We start from the raw sequence: 22307 nt of genomic DNA, 5'->3' as shown, positions 1-22307 counted from the left end.
CATGAACAATGATGTTAAAGTAAGCAAAATAAAGTCTGCCAACTCGCGCCGAGTAAATTGCACCGACAGCAGTTAGTAAGATTGATTTCAGTAGCCACGGTTTTGAAAACTTTTGTCACGTAGTGATCGTCTTCTCAATAGAACATCTTTGATAACGGCGTGGTGTTGTTGCAGGAAGTCCCGACGGAGAATACTCTTGCTGTAGTACAGGGGTGCACATAACTGGTACACAGGTTATGTGCGTAATCTGAAAAGCGTACCGTCACTTGTGTCTCAAAGCGCATTTGCGTACCGACGTACTTGTGAAGCTTTTCCAGAAGGCGGTTAGATCACCGGACGACAGAGTCGGTCTCCGTGTGCACAGACAGGGAGCTGTTAACGTCGGTCTGTGCAACGGAACTGTGCCAAAACTACGCCAACCGGCTGCGGAGGGAGACTCCCCCCATCACTGGAGAACTGCGCGAAAACAGCTGATCACAACGTTCACACTCTGTGGTCACGAAGTACTCCACTAGCCCCCCCCCCCTCTGTCGACTTTCCTGAAGTACTCCCCCGTTGATAGAAATCAACACGTAATGAATTAAGACCCCACGGTTTGATGATTGATAGGTGTGTGGGCTGTCTTTCATTTTGACACGCAGAAAAATGTTATAATAAACATAGATACTGTAGCCTATGTTAAATGGATATATCCGCCTGCTTTCATTTATCTTTCCATTCCCAACAATATACATAAATAAATGGCATATTTTGGACATAGTTCGAATGGTGATTAATCTGATTAATTAATGTTTAAACTGTGATTAATCTGATTAAAAATTTTAATCGTTTGACAGCCCTACTTATAACCCATCATTTTCTGCAGAGAGCCGACCGCCTTCTGTCTGAAACTCTTATTTTACCGGTTCTGGACATCAACCTGAACCCAGCTTTAGAATATTTGGTCAATGAGCGTTCAAAAAAATCGAGAGGTTGATAGAAGTGGCGTCTCGGTGGCTGACAGATCATTTTGTCTATAAAAATGTTTCTATCAAATTTGGTGCAAACAGTCATTGTCCCCAGAGGATGAATCCTGAGTGCAGCGAACAGCTCAAAGCTTCCAACATTTTGGACAACAAAAAAAATAACTACTATTTCATGACTTATAACCCATTACACAGCCTTCTGTCTGGACCTCTTATTTAGCGGGTTTCTGGACATCAACCTGAACCCAACTTTAGGGTTAGGGTTGTAAGAATATTTGGTCAATGAGGCTTCTAAAGAATCGAGAGGTTGATAGAAGTAGCACAAATCGTTTTTTTCAAAATCAAATTTGGTACAAACATTCATTGTCCCCAGAGGATGAATCCTGATATCAGCGAACAGCTCAAAGCAACAGAAAAGACCTTCTTCTTAGCAGGAAAGGTAGCTACACATTCTGTTAAAGGCAGATTTGGGTAGGATTTTCCTAATAAAACCAACACAAACATTTATGGACTAATGACTTATAACCCATTAATGAAATAATTAAAAATACCTCTTATTTTGCCGGTATTCAACCTGAACCAAACGTTAGGGTTGTAAGAATGTTATTTGGACGAGCCTTCTCCAAAAGTGAGAGGTTAATGGAAACTAAATAGTAGCAGCAATAAGAAGCAACTAACAATAGATAGGGTAACATCTTGGGGTTAGATCACAGACAGAAATACACAGAATGGGTGTGCACCTTTTTGAAAGAGGGTTCACGGTGGATTCCTGGAATACAACGAGTGTTTTTTTTGCCTTTTGAAGAACATGAATCAGCTGACAGTGCCTGGGAGAAACTCAAGGATGTGTGGTCGTTTTTGAACGTTATTTTAAGGTAGAAAACGTCCTCCTGCATGGCTTCATGTTCCCGAGTCTCCCAGCTGGTAGGAAGCAGGCGGAGGTGATGTCTCACCGTCTGTAAGCGATGTTGAAGCCGGAGCAGCAAGTCGTTAGAGAAGGAGCTGAGTGTCAAACAGAGGATGGGAGTTTTATAGAGCAGTGTTTCTCAAACTTTTTCATACCAAGGACCACTTAACCAATAAAAAAACACTCGCGGACCACCTAACTCCACAAATATCCAAAATCGCATCGTTTTTCTAGAACAGATTACAAATCGCCTGAAAATGGTACAAACAAGTGGCAACATGTGTGATGAAGGTGTTGCACTGGGCTATATCATGCAATCGGAAGTGAAACTTAACGTCGCTTCCTTGCGGAGATATTCCCGCGAGAGTGCAGAAAACTTTATTTCAAATGTGAAATGTTACCAATATACTCGCGGACCACTAGGGGGCACTCACGGGCCACCAGTGGTCCGCGGACCACACTTTGAGAAGCACTGGTATAGAGATTCAAATCAGGTGGAGGGAGAGGAATAAGTCGGAGTGAGCAACTTGTATACATCCATGGTAGAAAAAATACGAACAATCCCAGCAATGCGGGTGATCAATAAAGATATTCATATATTAAGAAACAGGAGCGAGCATGAAGAGAATGAAGTCACTGAAACACACATATACTGTACGAATGTCACGCATAACCTACATAAGAAATTGTATTTACTTTCCACCATACTTTTATTAACAACGAGTTGGCTACCATTGATGGCCCTCAACACCAGCGTTTTGTACTGGCTATCAGGGGTAATCAATACAAAGGCCACTAACATCAGGCTATCTATATATCTTATATATCTATATATAATAAGCAAACTGGTTCCACTCGCAAACCAAACAAGCACCTGCATGAAACGAGACTAGAACTCATTTCATTACAGAAACGTCTGGTGCGACTGTAAGTGAACATGTAGCTTGAAGCTAACTGTGATAGCACTCCTCTTTACAGAGCTGTTAGCCTGTAGCGTTGTTAGCTCACAGCCCAGTAATTCAGTACTCTGTAGATAAAAGCCTGTGGCAGCACTTTCCCTGCTTGTAATGAAACACTGAGAGCAACAAAGGAACGACAAACTGGTGACAACAGACCTTTTTGGCATCAAAGTAGGGCAGGACGGCAAATCTTAAAATAGCCTTGTGACATTGGGTCATGAAGACTGTTGATTATTTTCATCAAGCAATTACTTTAAGGCCAAACCCCGGACGTGTTGGCATCCATTTTGAGTTTTTCAGTCCAAAAACCCTCAAAAGCACAACAGCTCATATTTACAGCTGTGGAGCAGAAGCTTAAGAGGAGCACTTGAAGGCAGGATTATCTCATCTATTGTTCACAGCTTAGCTCCGTTAATGTTGCGGCTTAAACACACCCGGCACACACTCTTTCTTTTGGTTGTAAATGTACGTTTTTAGGCGAAGAACTTGACATTTTTCACTCAATGACTCCTCCCAAAAATCATAATTCTGACTGGAACTGAAAGTGTGTTGATTCCCCGTCTGTCTTTTTGAACGGTTTTAACACCGCGCTCCGTGGATGAAAGTACTTACTGTTGGCTAATCCTCCAAATCATCTGTTAATAACACGCGCCGTCACTAAAGAGGCTTTGGGTTTGCGGCTGACGAACAAAAGCAGGGTTCTGTTTTTAGCCCGGCGGATAATTACAGGTTTTAACGATACGTCATTTGTCTCAGCCTGAACTCTGCTGACCCAGAACTCTTCCTGACAGGCTGGAGGAATAACCGTGTCTCTGGGAGAGGAAGTGCTGTCGGATGGAGGCTTTTAAGCTCTCCGTTATGTTCTTGTGCCTCTGGAAATGATGTATATGTTGACCTGAAGTTTTATTATTACTTCCACCGAAGCAGAGATGGCAAAAGTACACACATCCTTTACTCAAGTAGAAGTACAGATACTCGTGTTTAAAAATACTCTGGTGAAAGTAGAAGTACTGACTAAACTTATTTTCTCTAGTAAAAGTAAAGAAGTATGGGATTTGAAATGTACTTCAGTAAAAAGTACCCATAGCTAGCAGCTGTTTTAAAGAGTACCTGACCTCCCTTTATATCAATAGAACAATAATGTCATTGTTAGCTAATGAATGTTTCCATGCTGAACAACGGCAACATGACAACGTTTCCATTGGTCCCTCTTCTTTAGAGAAGACCAGGAAGTGATGGATACACGGATCGTGTTCCAACCAATAGGCACGCAGTGACTCTACAGAATAATGATCACGCACCAACACACATTCAGACTAAAGGAACCAGCTGTTTGGGAAATGAGTTCAACATATAAGAAGTAGAAAGTACAGGTATTTGAGTTCAACATGTAAGAAGTAGAAAGTACAGGTATTTGGGTTCAACATGTAAGAAGTAGAAAGTACAGGTATTTGAGTTCAACATGTAAGAAGTAGAAAGTACAGGTATTTGTGTTCAACATGTGAGAAGTAGAAAGTACAGGTATTTGTGTTCAACATGTAAGAAGTAGAAAGTACAGGTATTTGTTTTCAACATGTAAGAAGTAGAAAGTACAGGTATTTGAGTTCAACATGTGAGAAGTAGAAAGTACAGGTATTTGTGTTCAACATGTAAGAAGTAGAAAGTACAGGTATTTGTTTTCAACATGTAAGAAGTAGTGTTGCACAGCACGATTTTAAAATCAATGTATTTCTACTGGTAACGTGTTTCGTGCCTGCAGGCTGCAGCACGTCTTTTTGTCCGTTCGGGTCTTGGAAGACCGGAAGCTGTGTGGTTCATAAAAACATGTTCTTACTCAATATCAAGCCACAATTATTGCTTTTATTTTAAATCGTATAATTTCGGACTTTTGTTGCCGTCTGTGAGGAAAATAAATGGGGCTCAGAGCCTCAGGATACTGAAATCTGTATTTTTCAATATTTTTTTCCTTCTAATTTGTTATTCTTTTCAAAATAACACACTGTTATTTACTCACCAATAACACGCAATTATCCTTGCTTTTATTTATTGGTTTAATTCCATAATCTCGGGCTTTTTCGGCGTCCGTCAGGAACTGAATTTCAAAATAAATATAACCGGAAACAGACGTAGGCATTTCGAGTGATTACCCAAGATCCTCAGCTATGGTTTTAAGCTCGCTGATTGGATGTGTTAGCCGCAATGCATGCTGGGATTTGGTGTTTTATATTATATGAAATCCGGAAAACATTTAAAAAGTATAAAATAATACTTAATTCCGAGTGCTCTTGCTTTTCTCTTTGAAAGTCATCACATAACGGCATTGTAATACATGGTTCGGCTGCATTACATATTACAGATCTGCCGTAGTTCTTTATTTATAGAGCCCTGATGAGAAGACCTTTGGAAAAACTGGAAGAAATGGCGCCGAAACTGAATACTTGACGTGGATCATAAATATATCAACAATTAAACAACATCTTCAATTTCTCTTCACACAATACGTCTCCTTGCAGTATCAACACTAATTCGGCTGACTTTTACATTTGATCTAATTCATAGATAGGTTATATTTACACCATAACGGTGCACAGCTGATAGAAAAGGACTGTAGTTTTCAAAGATATTACTGATTTTCTTTGAATGTAAGAATGTAAATACTGAGTCTGAAATAGTATAGCAATATGCTGTAAAATGATGTGAAAGCATGCATGAAACTATACATCTTCAGATGTTGTACATACACACTAATAATACAAAGTTATTATGGCTGTGTGCACCTCGTGTGCACCTCCTAGTGGTTAAAGCACGTTATTGAATTATTGTACAGAGTACATACTTTCATAGGGGGAAAGTATAAATATAGAAATATAGAATATAAAAAATCAAGAAGATACTATAAGTGATCTCTACAATAAAACAGTTTAGTGCAGGATGCACAGATATTAATAGGAGGAGGTGCAAAACAGAAAAACGGATTAACCTTTATTTAAACATTAAATATTAAATATTAAGCCTGACAAAGTAATTAACGTCTAATATATTGCTTTCCTGCAATGTTAACTATGTTGAAGCACTTATTTTAACTGATATTATACACATTAATTATACTCTTATGTATGTAGATAGTATAAGAAATGTGCAGAATATGACAGTTTAATGGTGGAGGTACACACATATTGATAGATGTCTTGTAATGCACTGTTGAGGAACCTGTGACCCAAGTGTTTCATTCATTGCATAACTACACCGTAGTTGTGTATATGATATGTCAATAAACCTTTGAAAATCTTGAAAGGGATGTGCAAAATAGCCATAATATACAGTCTTTAATTAACTATTAGTAGAGAATAACGAGTAATTAATATACTTTATTACTTGTTTCCATTCATGTCAATTGCAGATACATGTTTAGTCTTCTCAAGCACCAACTATCAAATATCTCTCCTGATTGTTGGCACTTGACAATCACCTTACCTGAACTTTACTCAGGTGCAACTAAAGTCTGATTTAAGGGTTGTTTAAATTTCACATCATTAATCAGAATCTGCAAAGTAACTCAAATAAATGTAGTGGAGTAAAAATACCAGGTTAACCTCTGAATTGTAGTGGAGTAGAATTACAAAGTAGCAATGAGCTGTCATGTGGGTATATATTAATGCTGCGCATTATGGACACAAGCGATTTTCACCCATTTATTAATTATATGTTTTACATTTGATAACACCAATGTGTTTAATAATGGCAACTTCTAATTGTGGGAAAAACGAAAACGTTCAGTAGAGACGTCCCATAGAACATTTTGCGAAACACAATAGACAGCATGTGTAGTTCTGGAGGGGTGTTCGATTCCAGTTTTGGATAGTCTGGCGTGGTTTCGTTCCATTTCACACAGCTGTTTGACGCTCTGCGTAACCTTACGGGACTGTAGTCCTAAACGATAGCTGGGGATTATGGGTAGTGTAGTGTCTTCGGCCATCCTAAACTCAGAAATGTTGACAATCGCATGATGCTCGAAATGTCCCTTATAGGCCTACGTCTGTTTCCGGTTATATTTATTTTGAAATTCAGTTCCTGACGGACGCCAAAAAAGCCCGAGATTATGGAATTAAGCCAATAAATAAAAGCAAGGATAATTGTGTGTTATTGGTGAGTAAATAACAGTGTGTTATTTTGAAAAGAATAACAAATTAGAAGGAAGAAAATATTTAAAAATATAGATTTCAGTATCCTGAGGCTCTGAGCCCCATTTATTTTCCTCACAGACGGCAACAAAAGTCCGAAATTATACGATTTAAAATAAAAGCAATAATTGTGGCTTGATATTGAGTAAGAACACGTTTTTATGAACCACACAGCTTCCGGTCTTCCAAGACCCGAACGGACAAAAAGATGTGCTGCAGCCTGCAGGCACGAAACACGTTACCAGTAGAAATACATTGCTTTTAAAATCGTGCTGTGCAACACGAAAAAAAGGGGCAAATCGTGATGGTGAACACGAATCAATAGATTAAAAATCGTGTTGGTGAACACGAAATGCCGTGAGACTGGGTTGTATGTGGACCTGAAGTTGTATTGATACTTCCACCAAGGAGGTTGGTTAGTTTCAAGGTTCAAGGCTTTATTGTCATGTGCTCAGTAGCTACAGTGTAGATATGGCAAAGAAGAACTGAAGTCTCAGGCTCCTCCAACAGAGCAGCACGAATATATTTGAACATAAACCAAATAAAACAGATAAAATAGTGCAAGAGAATGTTTTGAGACGTGCAAGTTAATACAAATAGAATATAAATAGTGCAAGAAGAGTCTATATTCAAGTACATGGAATGATATATTAGATAAGTAATTTGCTAAATGCAAACAGATGGATGTTTATGGTTGTTCTTTAAAAAGTGCAGGTGTTTAATAGTCTTATGAAACTGTTTTTAAGCAGGATTACAGAAACTCTACTGACCCAATGTTCCAACTTGGTGGAAAGGTGAAGCGAGAGCCAGGGAAAACACAACTACATTTTGGAGCAGATTGTGGATGGAGAAATTATTCTAAGTGCAGCCAACAGCTCAACGCTTCCAACGTTTCCGACAGCAAACACGTTGAAAAATAGTTGGTCTACATTTTGTTTAAGGCAGAATGGGAAGGAAAATGGTGTGTGGTGTCTGAGAGCCTTCTGGATATTTCTGTACACACATGTTCAGCATCACAACACACACACACAATACTGTATACACACACACACACGCTAAAACCCCAAAAAGTAATCAGTATGGCGTATATCAGGGGTGTCAAACTCAATTTCATCGCGGGCCATATTAGAAATATGGTTGCACTCAAAGGGCCGGTGGTAACTTTAAGACTATATAAATATACATAGATAAATATACAATAATGTATTATTTTACACTATTGCCTCTTCATTGGATTATTATCAGATAGGGTAATAACTTCATAATTAACTACGTCTGAAAGCAGAAGTCTAGGGAAAATAATTGCAAGTCTCTTCATTGCGCATGTCACAAAATGAGATGCATTGTGGGACATGTAGTTTATGGGCAACGTTCTCCTGTAAAGCGGCACATAACATTATAATAAACTCATTATATTCTTTGTAAGCTCTTGCAGGGCCACATAAAATGAAGTGGCGGGCCGGATTTGGCCCCCGGGCCTTGAGTTTGACACCCCTGGCGTATATTATCAAAAACCTCCAATAATAGCGATACACACACACACACACACACACACACACACACACACACACACACACACACACACACACACACACACACACACACACACACACACACACACACACACTTAGGTTACATACATAGGCTAAGTTAAGTGTCTTAGAAAAGTTAAGTGTGTTACATAAATGAACCTACATGTGTAAAAATAACTCCATCATGTTATTAGTCACAAACACAACATATGACTTCCTCCTGGAGTAATAATACTTTGGCCACTAGAGGTCGCCACCTAACAAAACACCTACATATACATCGCAATGAAAACGCCAGTGTTTTAACAATAGGACATACAAATTCAAAAAAGAGACATTATATAAAGTATACAGTACACATACAGAGCGTCATTTAAGGTAATATGTATTTATATAGCCATTCTGAAATGAGTTGTGAGAAATTGCTAACAAAATCTAGCATAACCTTTCACAGTGAAAATCCGCAACTGCCGAAATGCCATCAAAGTGTTTGTCATGGCATAAAATCCACTGTACCTTCCTACGTAGACTTTGTTGCTCTTTATTCTACATCACATGACCTCCTACTTCCTACCGTGTTTATAATACTACGGCCACTAGAGGTCGCCACCTACGTAAACAAACGCCAGTGTTTTTACAATATAGGACAGTCTTACACATTCAATAAAGCCACAACGTTATGTATACTACATGTACATAATTTAAGTTAAGAGTTATGTATGTTGTTCTGAAATGCACTGATTTATAGGATAAAGGAAGAAAGTGATAACAAAATGTCAAATCCAGAAAACTAACCGTACCATTCTGCCTGTAACTAATTAAAGGTGGGGTAGGTAAGTTTGAGAAACCGGCTTGAGATACACTTGTTGTTATATTCCATGGAATGCTCTCAACATCCCGATAGCAATGAAAATCTGAAGTGCTTTGACGAAAAATCCATAAAAAAGTCATCTGTGGAAGCCGTGGCGCTGTAAAAAGCACGACCAATCATCTGAGCCGGCTAAAGTAACTGGACGGCCTACCTGCCTGTCAGCCTTCCATCGGGGCACAGACTTACCTCGTGCCCTCATTGGTCATGAGCGCGTGTGTGTGTGTGTTGGGGGAGGGGCTCTGTGAGGAAGTGGCAGATTTTCTCCGGCTGTGTATTTTCAAATTCTAGCGATCTCGAGCTGGTTTCTCCAAAAGTACCTACCCCACCTTTGAATGCGGTCTTGCTGTTAATATGAACCGTACGGCCACTAGAGGTCGCCGCCTAACAAGAAACGTAAATAGAAATCGCAATAATACGACAGTCATGCTTCTAAAATCCCCTTGTCATCCTTTGTAGCGTTGAGAAAACACAACAACTATTCCCGACGTGTCACTCACGATTCTGATTCTAAATCCATACGGTTTCTGTTTTTCGGAAGTGACCGTTGATAACATTTATCCGTCAGGGAGGCTGAGTCAGAGAGAAAAGCGAGGAGAGAGGAAGAAGGAGGACGGAGGGAAGCTTCTAGATCTATTTTTAGTCTCTCATTCAATGTTTAATGTCTGTGGATGGGCCGTGGTGTGATTCCCTCCCAGCCAGAGACTCATTCAAACACTCACACACACTCTATTGATTGATTGGCTCTCACACACCACACGGCTCAACGACCTCCTCTCGGCTGCAGATCTGTGGGCAGAGATACTTAAAATGTTTATTCTGTTATAACTTTAGTTACCCGTACACAAATGTAATCAGTAACCTTGCATTGATCCTGCTTACGTCATATGTTACTCCCGAAGCCTGCTACTACTACTACAACTACAATGGCACGAATACATGAAATAATTACACATCGTAATATTCAAACATTGTATTATGTCCATACGACATGCTGCAGTCTTGTTTTCTGCACTCTATGCATCCGGCTCTTGTTCTGAGTGTGTGTGTGTGTGTGTGTGGTCTAGCATTACTATACTTGTGGGGACCTACATCTGTTTACATAGTCACGTGTGGGGACTGGCTTCCCTTATGGGGACACATTGGAGGAATCATTCATTTTAGGGTGAAGACTTGGTTCTGGTTAAGGTTAGGATAAGTCTCCAGGAAATGCATGTAAGTCAATATAATGTCCCCTGAAGTAATGTAACATGGTATGTGTGTGTGTGTGTGTGTGTGTGTGTGTGTGTGTGTAATCAGGTTTGTAGGACCAGCAGGAGTGTGTAACTGGATCAGGATGTTAGAGCTTCCTGCTGCTGTAAGACAACCTCAGGTCCCATCACTTGAACTCAAACCATCAATGAGGAGAGAGAAAGATTCAAAGGCTTTATGTGATGTACGGCAATAACCATCCCGTGCTTCTCCATCAATACAACATACTTGAGATATAAAAGAATAAATAATGCAAGTGTCTCGTTTCACTGTCCTTTGTCAGGTTTTCATTGTGTATATTGGAAATATAATTGTATTTTTTAAAGGACACATTTCATGAAATCTCCCTTTCTTTTTACCGTTTGGATATCTGGAGTGCTTCAGCAACTGAACTGTGCAATAAGACACCCCTCATTCAGTATTTAGTGAAGATAGTCACTCTTTTCCCATGTCAGATGCAGGATAATAAGAATGTGCGTTCCCTTATCTGAGTTTCTACACACATGAAGTACCTTTGCAATATGTCTTGCATTAGATCTCAGTTCACAGTGTGCTTATTTAAGACAGACAGTGGGTTTATTAGAAACAAAAATGTACTTGCAGATGAGCATAATATCTCCCCTTTAAGATATCAATGTCATTTCTATTATCGCAGTTATCTGGTGAACTTCTGAATGAATACAAGTTGCAGAAAACCGGTCTCCTGGCTTTCCAAAGTCTCCATATCTGGGTCATTTTAAAATAACCGAGGGTTAGCTGCGCTCTGGTGACATGTTGGTCCGCTGCAGGCGCCTCTCAGCCTCGGGGTCATTGTGAGAGTTTTATTTTAGCTGTTCATTGTTTACACGGAGAAACACAGAACACCACAGAAGAAGAAAACATGCAGATCTCAGCTCTGCATTTAAAGGAACCTGTGAGTTTGGGGTTTTAATAGGAAATGGAGGACTGGATTACACAGTTGCTAGAGACATTGTGTCGGTTTTGATATTCATGCTGTGTTAATGCAGATGGTGGGAGCTGGTATTTGCACAATCAAAAACCTATACATCTTGCTCAAATGCTGCAGGTGTGAATGTATGAATGGGTCTGTATTTTTGAATGGGTCTGTATCTATTCGACATATTAAATCCGTTTAGGTGTGGAAATGTTCTGATTATTTGGAAAAATAAGTGTTTCTATTAAATGTCTAAATCAGCTTTGTCAACTCTTTTTAAGCGGTTCTCATCTTTGAATTCGACCCGCATTTAATTCCCTGTCTCTCCTTTTCCTTTTGTGTGTGTGTGTGTGTGTGTGTGTGTGTCTCCTCAGTGTCTCAGATGGTGATTGAGGAGGTCAGCGTTCTGCAGACTCAGCTGGAGATCGAGAAGTCGTGCCGGGAGAATGCAGAGGCCCTGGCCACAAAGGTCAGAAACACACGCACGCACGCACGCACGCACGCACACACACACACACACACACACATACATACATACACATACACATACACATACACATACACATACACACACACACACTAATCAATACTAGGATTAGCATAATTTGGGGTTCAGCTGGCACTAGCAGGATGCTGACTCAGGATGACTCTGCATTGAGACTGTTTCCTCTGGAGCTAAAATCTTTACTTACTTGTAATAAAACTCAGACATAAAATACTTAAGTGAATTCAAAAACTTGCTAACAAGTGTCTAAATGTGACGACTAAACATCATCACGGCCAACATTGGCCACCTTTAGCTTAGCGGTGGTGACGTGAAGTCATGTGACCGTGCTGTAGTTCCTTTATAGCCCAACATTAGCCGCCTTTAGCTTAGCGGTGGTGACGTGAAGTCATGTGACCGTGCTGTAGCTCCTTTATAGCCCAACATTAGCCACCTTTAGCTTAGCGGTGGTGACGTGAAGTCATGTGACCGTGCTGTAGTTCCTTTATAGCCCAACATTAGCCGCCTTTAGCTTAGCGGTGGTAACGTGAAGTCATGTGACCGTGCTGTAGTTCCTTTATAGCCCAACATTAGCCGCCTTTAGCTTAGCGGTGGTAACGTGAAGTCATGTGACCGTGCTGTAGTTCCTTTATAGCCCAACATTAGCCGCCTTTAGCTTAGCGGTGGTAACGTGAAGTCATGTGACCGTGCTGTAGTTCCTTTATAGCCCAGCGTTAGCCTCCTTTAGCTTAGCGGTGGTGATGTGAAGTCATGTGACCGTGCTGTAGTTCCTTTATAGCCCAACATTAGCCTCCTTTAGCTTAGCGGTGGTAACGTGAAGTCATGTGACCGTGCTGTAGTTCCTTTATAGCCCAACATTAGCCTCCTTTAGCTTAGCGGTGGTAACGTGAAGTCATGTGACCGTGTTGTAGTTCCTTTATAGCCCAGCGTTAGCCTCCTTTAGCTTAGCGGTGGTGACGTGAAGTCATGTGACCGTGCTGTAGTTCCTTTATAGCCCAACATTAGCCTCCTTTAGCTTAGCGGTGGTGACGTGAAGTCATGTGACCGTGCTGTAGTTCCTTTATAGCCCAACATTAGCCTCCTTTAGCTTAGCGGTGGTAACGTGAAGTCATGTGACCGTGCTGTAGTTCCTTTATAGCCCAACATTAGCCTCCTTTAGCTTAGCGGTGGTAACGTGAAGTCATGTGACCGTGTTGTAGTTCCTTTATAGCCCAGCGTTAGCCTCCTTTAGCTTAGCGGTGGTGACGTGAAGTCATGTGACCGTGCATGTAGTTCCTTTATAGCCCAACATTAGCCTCCTTTAGCTTAGCGGTGGTGACGTGAAGTCATGTGACCGCGCTGTAGTTCCTTTATAGCCCAACATTAGCCACCTTTAGCTTAGCGGTGGTGACGTGAAGTCATGTGACCGTGCTGTAGTTCCTTTATAGCCCAACATTAGCCTCCTTTAGCTTAGCGGTGGTGACGTGAAGTCATGTGACCGTGCTGTAGTTCCTTTATAGCCCAACATTAGCCACCTTTAGCTTAGCGGTGGTGACGTGAAGTCATGTGACCGTGCTGTAGTTCCTTTATAGCCCAACATTAGCCTCCTTTAGCTTAGCGGTGGTACGTGAAGTCATGTGACCGTGCTGTAGTTCCTTTATAGCCCAACATTAGCCTCCTTTAGCTTAGCGGTGGTAACGTGAAGTCATGTGACCGTGTTGTAGTTCCTTTATAGCCCAGCGTTAGCCTCCTTTAGCTTAGCGGTGGTGACGTGAAGTCATGTGACCGTGCTGTAGTTCCTTTATAGCCCAACATTAGCCTCCTTTAGCTTAGCGGTGGTGACGTGAAGTCATGTGACCGTGCTGTAGTTCCTTTATAGCCCAACATTAGCCTCCTTTAGCTTAGCGGTGGTAACGTGAAGTCATGTGACCGTGCTGTAGTTCCTTTATAGCCCAACATTAGCCTCCTTTAGCTTAGCCGTGGTAACGTGAAGTCATGTGACCGTGTGTAGTTCCTTTATAGCCCAGCGTTAGCCTCCTTTAGCTTAGCGGTGGTGACGTGAAGTCATGTGACCGTGCAGTAGTTCCTTTATAGCCCAACATTAGCCTCCTTTAGCTTAGCGGTGGTGACGTGAAGTCATGTGACCGCGCTGTAGTTCCTTTATAGCCCAACATTAGCCACCTTTAGCTTAGCGGTGGTGACGTGAAGTCATGTGACCGTGCTGTAGTTCCTTTATAGCCCAACATTAGCCTCCTTTAGCTTAGCGGTGGTGACGTGAAGTCATGTGACCGTGCTGTAGTTCCTTTATAGCCCAACATTAGCCACCTTTAGCTTAGCGGTGGTGACGTGAAGTCATGTGACCGTGCTGTAGTTCCTTTATAGCCCAACATTAGCCACCTTTAGCTTAGCGGTGGTGACGTGAAGTCATGTGACCGTGCTGTAGTTCCTTTATAGCCCAGCATTAGCAACCTTTAGCTTAGCGGTGGTGACGTGAAGTCATGTGACCGTGCTGTAGTTCCTTTATAGCCCAACATTAGCCACCTTTAGCTTAGCGGTGGTGACGTGAAGTCATGTGACCGTGCTGTAGTTCCTTTATAGCCCAACATTAGCCACCTTTAGCTTAGCGGTGGTGACGTGAAGTCATGTGACCGTGCTGTAGTTCCTTTATAGCCCAGCATTAGCAACCTTTAGCTTAGCGGTGGTGACGTGAAGTCATGTGACCGTGCTGTAGTTCCTTTATAGCCCAACATTAGCTTTTTACTTAATAATCCTGCTGAATAAAACAAGTCCTTACGATGCTAATATTTGTGATAGGCCTACCTTCAATCAAAACAGCTCATCAATATGTATTGCTTTCATTATATTTCCATTGACCCCTGTGACCTTTGCCCTCCAGCTGAACTGTGAGAACAGGAAGTTTAAGTACCTGAGTCTGTCGTCTCGGACCAGTTTGGAGGAGCTCGCTCCGTCCATCGAGGCCGACAGCGCAGACACCAGCCCCGACAACTTCACCCAGTACCAGCAGCAGATTAAAGGTACGACACGTGGAGTTATATCGACTCAGTTACAGAAACAGATCAAAGGCTTAGTCCAAAAAAAAAAACGTTACTGTTCTGATCGTCTTCAGAACTGAGGGAGACGGTGAACACGTTGTTGGACGAGAAGAAGAATTTCGTGTGTCAGGTTCATGAACAGCAGAAACGGATAGAAGAGCTGACTTCACAGGTGAGGACGAAGCAAGATCAATTCTTCTTCTTCTTCTTCTTCTTCTTCTTCTTCTTCTTCTTCTTCTTCTTCTTCTTCTTCTTCTTCTTCTTCTTCTTCTTCTTCCTCTTCTTCCTCTTCTTCTTTAAGGTGCATGCTAGTGCCTGATTGTATTGAATTCTCTTTGCAGTCCGAGAAGGATCAGGCGGAGATGAAGGAGCTTCGTGAAACTGTCGACCAGCAGCGTAAAACCATCAAGAGATTCAACAGAGGTGAGTCTGACACATTGGAGAATTGAGATTAAACTGAATCTATTTATTTAATTGTTACTTTATTATTTGCCAAACTTGTTTGTTTGTTTGTTTGTTTGTTTGTTGACACCCTGTAAAGCGGCCTTGGGTCCCTTGAAAGGCGCTATAATACATTTAATCTATTATTATTATTATCATATTTAAACAGAGGCTGAGGATACAGAGCTTTAAATACTTCAAAACAATATAGTCTGATATGTACAACCTTATTTTCATTTAGCGTGTTGGACCTACAGTTATACATACGCATAGTAGGGGTGCTTTAAATGGTGTTCAGACTGAATGCAAAGTGAATGATTATCCAGACTATCCAACTAGAACTCTCTCTCTGGACTAAAATGGGAAATAACTAGCTTTGCATGTAGACGTTTCCTCTGTCCATCCTGATGTTCTCTGTCTCGGTTCCCGTAGTCTCCATGATGGCGACTCAGGAGTACGACGGGATGAAGGAGCAGCTCGACCTGGAGCAGAGTCTGAGAGGCAAAGCTGAGACGTACGCACACGAGGTAAAGAAACCCTCACAGAAACATGATGCTAAGCGAGCTATCATAGTCTCTTTCGACAGAGGGGACACATGTTGATGTAGAAGAGACATGAAGAAGAGGGGACACATGTTGATGTAGAAGAGACATGAAGAAGAGGGGACACATGTTGATGTAGAAGAGACATGAAGAAGAGGGGACACATGTTGATGTAGAAGAGACATGGAGAAGAGGGGACACATGTTGATGTAGAAGAGACATGAAGAAGAGGGGACACATGTTGATGTAGAAGAGACATGAAGAAGAGGGGACACATGTTGATGTAGAAGAGACATGAGGAAGAGGGGACACATGTTGATGTAGAAGAGACATGAAGAAGAGGGGACACATGTTGATGTAGAAGAGACATGAAGAAGAGGGGACACATGTTGATGTAGAAGAGACATGAAGAAGAGGGGACACATGTTGATGTAGAAAAGACATGAAAATAGGTGACCTTTAAGCTTCATTTCGGTCTTCGCCATCTCTCAAGCTGCTATATTGCATCGGCTTGTTTATAGAAGCAGTCCTTTCCAATATTAATGAATGCAGCTGCAAAGTCTTTCTCTTGTCTTTAGGGTGGATGAATAGCTTTCGAGCGGTCTCGTGCGGAAGTACAGCGCCACTTACAGGCCCGGCATATGTACTACAGCGTCTCCAGCGTCTCCAGCGCGGTCTCGTGTGAACGGAAGACTTTTTTGATATCGTATTCGGTTCGTTTGCGTTTCGTATCCGTGTAAATGGGGTCGAAAAAGGAACCTGCTAAGTATCAAGTGTTTGCACGGATAACAGTCTGAAAACATTCCATCTAAATGTGACGTCAGCTGTTTCGCAGACGCCACATTTCAGTAATGTCTGATGTGATTAACATGTGAACAAACGTCTTATTCGAGGAACATGATCCTCACTTTTCTGAGGTCTGACGATGGAAGAAATGTCTTCCAATGAATCGAAAAGCTGTTTGCTGTTAGCCTCAATTATGATAAACAGGACCTGCTAATTAGTGTGTGTGGTGTGTGTGTGGTGTGTGTGTGTGTGTGTGTGTGCGTGTGTGTGTGTGTGTGTGTGTGTGTGTGTCTGATGTATGGAATCTGTTGTGTACTGACCTGAAAAGTGAAGAGCCTGCAGGATTCCACCAAACTGTGTGTTGTGGGAAAACATGTAGAAGATGGGTTTCATTCCTAACTACCTCCTTGTTTCTCTCCTCCTCCCTCCTCCTCCTCCCTCCTCCTCCTCCTCTCCTCCTCCTCCTCTCCTCCTCCTCCTCCTCCTCCTCCTCCTCCTCCTCCTCCTCCTCCTCCTCAGATGTTGGTGAAACAGAAGGAGGCGAACAGACAGAGTATGCTCCTCCTCCAGAGTTCAGAGCCCAGTATTCAGCTCCTCAAAGCTCTGGAGGACGTCGCTGCCGTCTCCAAAGCTCTGGAGGAGGAGCGACTGCAGCATCAGCAGAAGGTGCACTTTCAGAAGAGAGAAAGCTCCAAAACGTACTGTGTAATACAGGAAGTGCAGACGGACACAGCTACAAACGAGCTGGCAGATCAAGTGGAGCATTTAGAAGCTAAACAGACAGATTTTGGGAGGTGGAGACCAAAAACAGAGTTAAGATAGTCAATGATTACAACCTTGTTTACCCTTTTTGGCTTTAAATATAATTAAAAATAATACAATAATAAGAATGTAATTAAATAACATAAATACATTTTTAAAAAGTCATTAAAAAAATCAAAAATAAGATTAAATAAATGTAAAAAAAAACGTTTTGTATAATAAAGTAATAAATAAAATAAATCTCATTAAATGAAAGTAAAATAAAAATAATTGGGTTGAAATTAAAAGTATACAAAATGGTGTATGTCCTTGTGCTATGGGAAATATTTGATAAAACAGCTGTCACATAAAAGATAGATGTTTCAGTTATTGATTATCGCGTGTGTGTGTGTGTGTGTAGGTGGACGGTCTGGAGGCCCAGATGGAGCAGAGCTGTGTGAAGAAGCAGCTGGAGGCTCTTCAGATGCAGCTGGAGCTCCTGGACGAGGCTAAGAAGGAGGTGGAGGGACGACTGGAGGAAGAGGAGAAGAAGAACGAGGAGCTGGAGAACAGAGGTACACACACACACACACACACACACACACACACACACACACACACACACACACACACACACACAGCACACACCACGCACACACACACACACACACACACACACACACACACACACACACACACACACACACACACACACACACACACACACACACATCACAGACAGTGGACAAAGCAGGTGGGGTAAAGAGGGTCCTTAGTTGAATGGTATTGAATTAAAGGTGATAGGACACTCCGCATAGCAACAGAAAATACTAGTTTCTGATTGGCTGGCAAGTGTCTACTACTACTATCAACATTCGTATGTTTATATATATATTACAAATCGAACAAATCAGATTTGTTTAGCATTGTACAAACTCCTACAATCTCATGTCAGGTGCCATTGTAAAATAAAAGCCCTCTGAAACAATAAAACAATTAATGAGATGATGAGGAAATTAAAACCCAGTAATTAGCTTCCACAGTTTGGTCACCGCTGTCTTCTTCTTCTGTGGTTTCTGTGTTTACTCCTCCATTGACTCCCAAATAGACTTGTGTGACCCATCTGCTGCGGGAAACCTGGCAAACATGCAGCATGTCTCCTGGCGTGTAACATGGCATCTGTGTGTGTCTAAATGGGTCACATGACGTCGGGCCAAAAGCACCAACTGAAACGACAACAATAAAAACAGAAGCCTCTTTCATGAGCCGGGGGAAGTCCTCAGTCTGGAGGGAAACGTGGAGGCACCAGGAAAAACATTGTACATCAAAGAGATGCAGTGTTATTAACATGTATTTAAAGCCTGTATGTGTGCACACATGCAGCTGCACATTAAGCTGCAACAACATTGAATTTCGGTGGATTAATTCCTAATCTTGTCATCAAAATATTTAAAATAATTACTCGAGAGCATTGTTGAGTACAACCTTCGTATCAAAATTCACCACATTTACTTATTTAATTCAATCTTTAATCAAAAACACCGATAATGGCGATAATTGCGCAATAAAAAAACATTTATACAAACACGAGAAGTTAGTACAAATTACAATAAAATAGATTAACAATTATGGAAATAAAAACTAAATGTTAAAGTAAAAATGTGCAAATAAAATGGACAATTATGTTTTAAAAATAAATAAATAAACAAGAAACAAAAATAAAATAGTTTAGTAAAAATATTTAATAAAATACATATATTAATACAAACATAAGTAGTAGAAATAAAAATATGGATTAAAATATAAACAAAATAAAACAAAAAATTATTATAAAGACGAAAAAAAAAAAAAAGTGCAATAAAAATAGAATATGTCAAGGTAAATATGTGCACATTGTCACAACAATAATATGTACATGTAAACAATATTTGCATGGATCGATACTTTATTAATAAGAAATTGGGCAATTATTTTGTTACAGGACCGATGTGTTCAGCATTAAAATGCAAATACTTAAAAACTGGAATAAATAAATATAATACATTTCACAGTTCTCCCTGTTTTCACTGTGTCATGTTTCTGATTGTCTTTCCCTCCTCAGTGCACCAGCTCCAGCAGAAGGAGGTTGCCATGACGACCGTCCCTCCTCCCCCCCATCCTGACCCCGGGGTCGCCCCTCCTCCCGCCCCCCCGCCGCCGCCTCCCCCCCCACCTCCTCCCCCTCCTCCACCGCCGCCACCCCCACCCTCCAGATGCAACCCCCTCAGGTGAGGATGACACACACACACACACGCACGCACGCACGCACGCACGCACACACACACCACACACACACACACACGCACACCACACACACCACACACACACGCACGCACGCACGCACGCACACACACACACACTCTGCATCACTTTAAAACACACACACATAAAGTGTATTGTTTGTAATTCTCTGTTCAAGTCATTTTACTTATTTAATTCAATCTTTAGTAAAAAACCACCAATAATAGCGCTAAATCTGCAATAAAACAATATATTTGATTACAATAAAGTCCCAAATTGAGATCAATAAAGTACATAAAAAAAAACACAACCAAACCCACCTTCAGCATCACAACACACACACTCAGTATGTAGTATATGTTTGGTAATTCTCTGTTTATTAGGGTAGACAGGCAAACATGACTTCGACAGTTTATAGCATTATATCAAAATAAGAGACAAATCGAAATAAGTTTGAGTTTATTTGTATTTATTTTTGGATAAACAGACAAACATCAACATTTTAAAGCAGTATATGTTTTAAACACACATGCAGTGTTCAGTATTTAACTCTCACTCTTTGCCCCTCAGCTCTCTGATCGCCATCATGAGGAAATCATCCAAAGGCTCCAAAACCTCCGTGAAGACAGAGCAGCCTGCAGGTGAGTCTCAATGCACCTACAAGTTCAACAAAGTTTAAAGTAAGACCAGTCAGTCAGATCGGAATCAGGTTTATTGCCAGGTACGTTAACACATACAAGGAATTTGCTTTCGTATCTGCTGGTGCGAACATAAAAAATCGAAACGAATATGTTGCAAAGTAGTTTAAAAAAAGCAATATATAAGGATAATAAGTATTTTTAAGAAACAATTTAGCATAAAAAAAGGTATTTACACCAAATTTCAAAGTAACTATACAAATAACCTTACAAGCTAACATGGGATAATGAGTAGATGGCTAACTACAGTCAATTATATTTTTAAATGGAGGGCTGTGCAGACATGTGCAAAAAGCAGTCAGAGAGTTGAGCTCGAACATGGCTCAATAAGAAAGTGATGTTGTTATACCTCTAAAGATTAAGATAGAATGATAGCTTACTGTCGATCAAGTCTGAAATGTTTCCTGGTCCACTGCAGCTCCATTTGAAACATCAACAAGGACAGAAATTAAGACGAGAAACAGACATTTAACATAACATCAGGATCACTGAAGACAATACGTTCGATTTGGGATTTAACTTTGTATCTAATTGTAAGATTGACCCTGTATCTCCAATGTGATGCTAACAGAGGTATTGTTCATTTTTAATTATGTTTAAGACTGATTTATCGAGTTTCTCAAAGGGTTGACCTACAATCTTTGAGCAGTGTATAGTTTTGACTCTCAAGTGGTAAATTAAGCATTTTTTACCGTAGTATAAATGCTTAATGTTCCCTTTTTACATTCGCTATCTATATAACTAGTTAGCTAGCTTACGTTAGCTCTTTTTTTTAGCTTGTTCCTAACATTGTAATCCCGCCAGTAATTGAAGGCCAATAATCCCATTGCATCTATTTGTGTTTATCTGTGAGGGAATACAGTAACCTTAATGTGTATCCTGATGACAGAATCCCATCACCTGTCATCCCCAAACCTGATTATATACCGTATTAAAACTAAAATCGTTGAGGTTTCTTTACTGCAGAAGGCGAGGGTGACGATGTGAAGGCGAAGGCGGTGAACGAGATGATGGAGAGGATCAAACATGGCGTTGTGCTGCGGTCCGTCAAGAGTCAGGAGAGCAAGGTGAGGAAGAGACGGAAACACTGCGGAAGAGGAAGCTGCTTTTATTTATTTTTTAAAAACTATATTTGAGGAGTTTTCTGATCAGAAAATAGCATTTGAAACAAATCTATAAGTCACAGATACCCAGAATTAACCTGTAGTGGCCTTCAGAAAATAGCATTTGATAAAGTATTATTGTCACAATACAGATTTTTTGTAATCTATATCTGACTTTCTGACAATAGCCCTCACGAAAGAATCAACTAGGCCTTCATTATATTCTCTTTTCAGATATGAGCCCATGAGTGTTTGTTAATAATCAGTAAAATTAGGAAAAAGTGCACAATAAACAAAGTAAAATATTAATTTCACTATTGCCATTATTTCTTTTTTTATTTATTTAGCATTTTCTATGGATAACGCAATAATACAGTTTCTGGCGACAATTTAAAATGAATTAATTCTGACCCTGCATCAACAATAGAGACGAGGTCAAAGGTCACCACTCTCTGACAACAGAGGTGGTTAAATATTCCTGTGACGTCAGAATGATAAAGGAAAAATCAATCTCCACTTCCAAACACGTCAAAGCAGCTTTGGTTGTTTTAGTGTGATAGAGTGGTGCAAGAATGAGTCAAT

The 22307-nt window shown here is 40.7% G+C and overlaps 1 protein-coding gene across 1 annotated transcript in view; it reads left to right on the top strand.

Annotated features, from left to right (window-relative positions):
* Positions 1-22307, top strand: part of shtn3 (shootin 3) — a 43520-nt gene that overhangs the window by 9016 nt on the left and 12197 nt on the right. The window contains exons 3-12 of the mRNA XM_034093291.2: positions 11972-12066; positions 14978-15116; positions 15209-15306; positions 15476-15557; positions 16008-16102; positions 17423-17569; positions 18066-18219; positions 19746-19911; positions 20495-20565; positions 21589-21689. Of these exons, the coding sequence (XP_033949182.1) occupies positions 11972-12066; positions 14978-15116; positions 15209-15306; positions 15476-15557; positions 16008-16102; positions 17423-17569; positions 18066-18219; positions 19746-19911; positions 20495-20565; positions 21589-21689 (1148 nt within the window). The remainder of the gene's footprint in view (positions 1-11971; positions 12067-14977; positions 15117-15208; positions 15307-15475; positions 15558-16007; positions 16103-17422; positions 17570-18065; positions 18220-19745; positions 19912-20494; positions 20566-21588; positions 21690-22307) is intronic.

Source organism: Pseudochaenichthys georgianus, chromosome 10, assembly GCF_902827115.2.
Source record: "Pseudochaenichthys georgianus chromosome 10, fPseGeo1.2, whole genome shotgun sequence".
NCBI classification, from domain to species: Eukaryota; Metazoa; Chordata; class Actinopteri; order Perciformes; family Channichthyidae; genus Pseudochaenichthys; species Pseudochaenichthys georgianus.
This window is presented reverse-complemented; position numbering and strand designations above follow the sequence as displayed.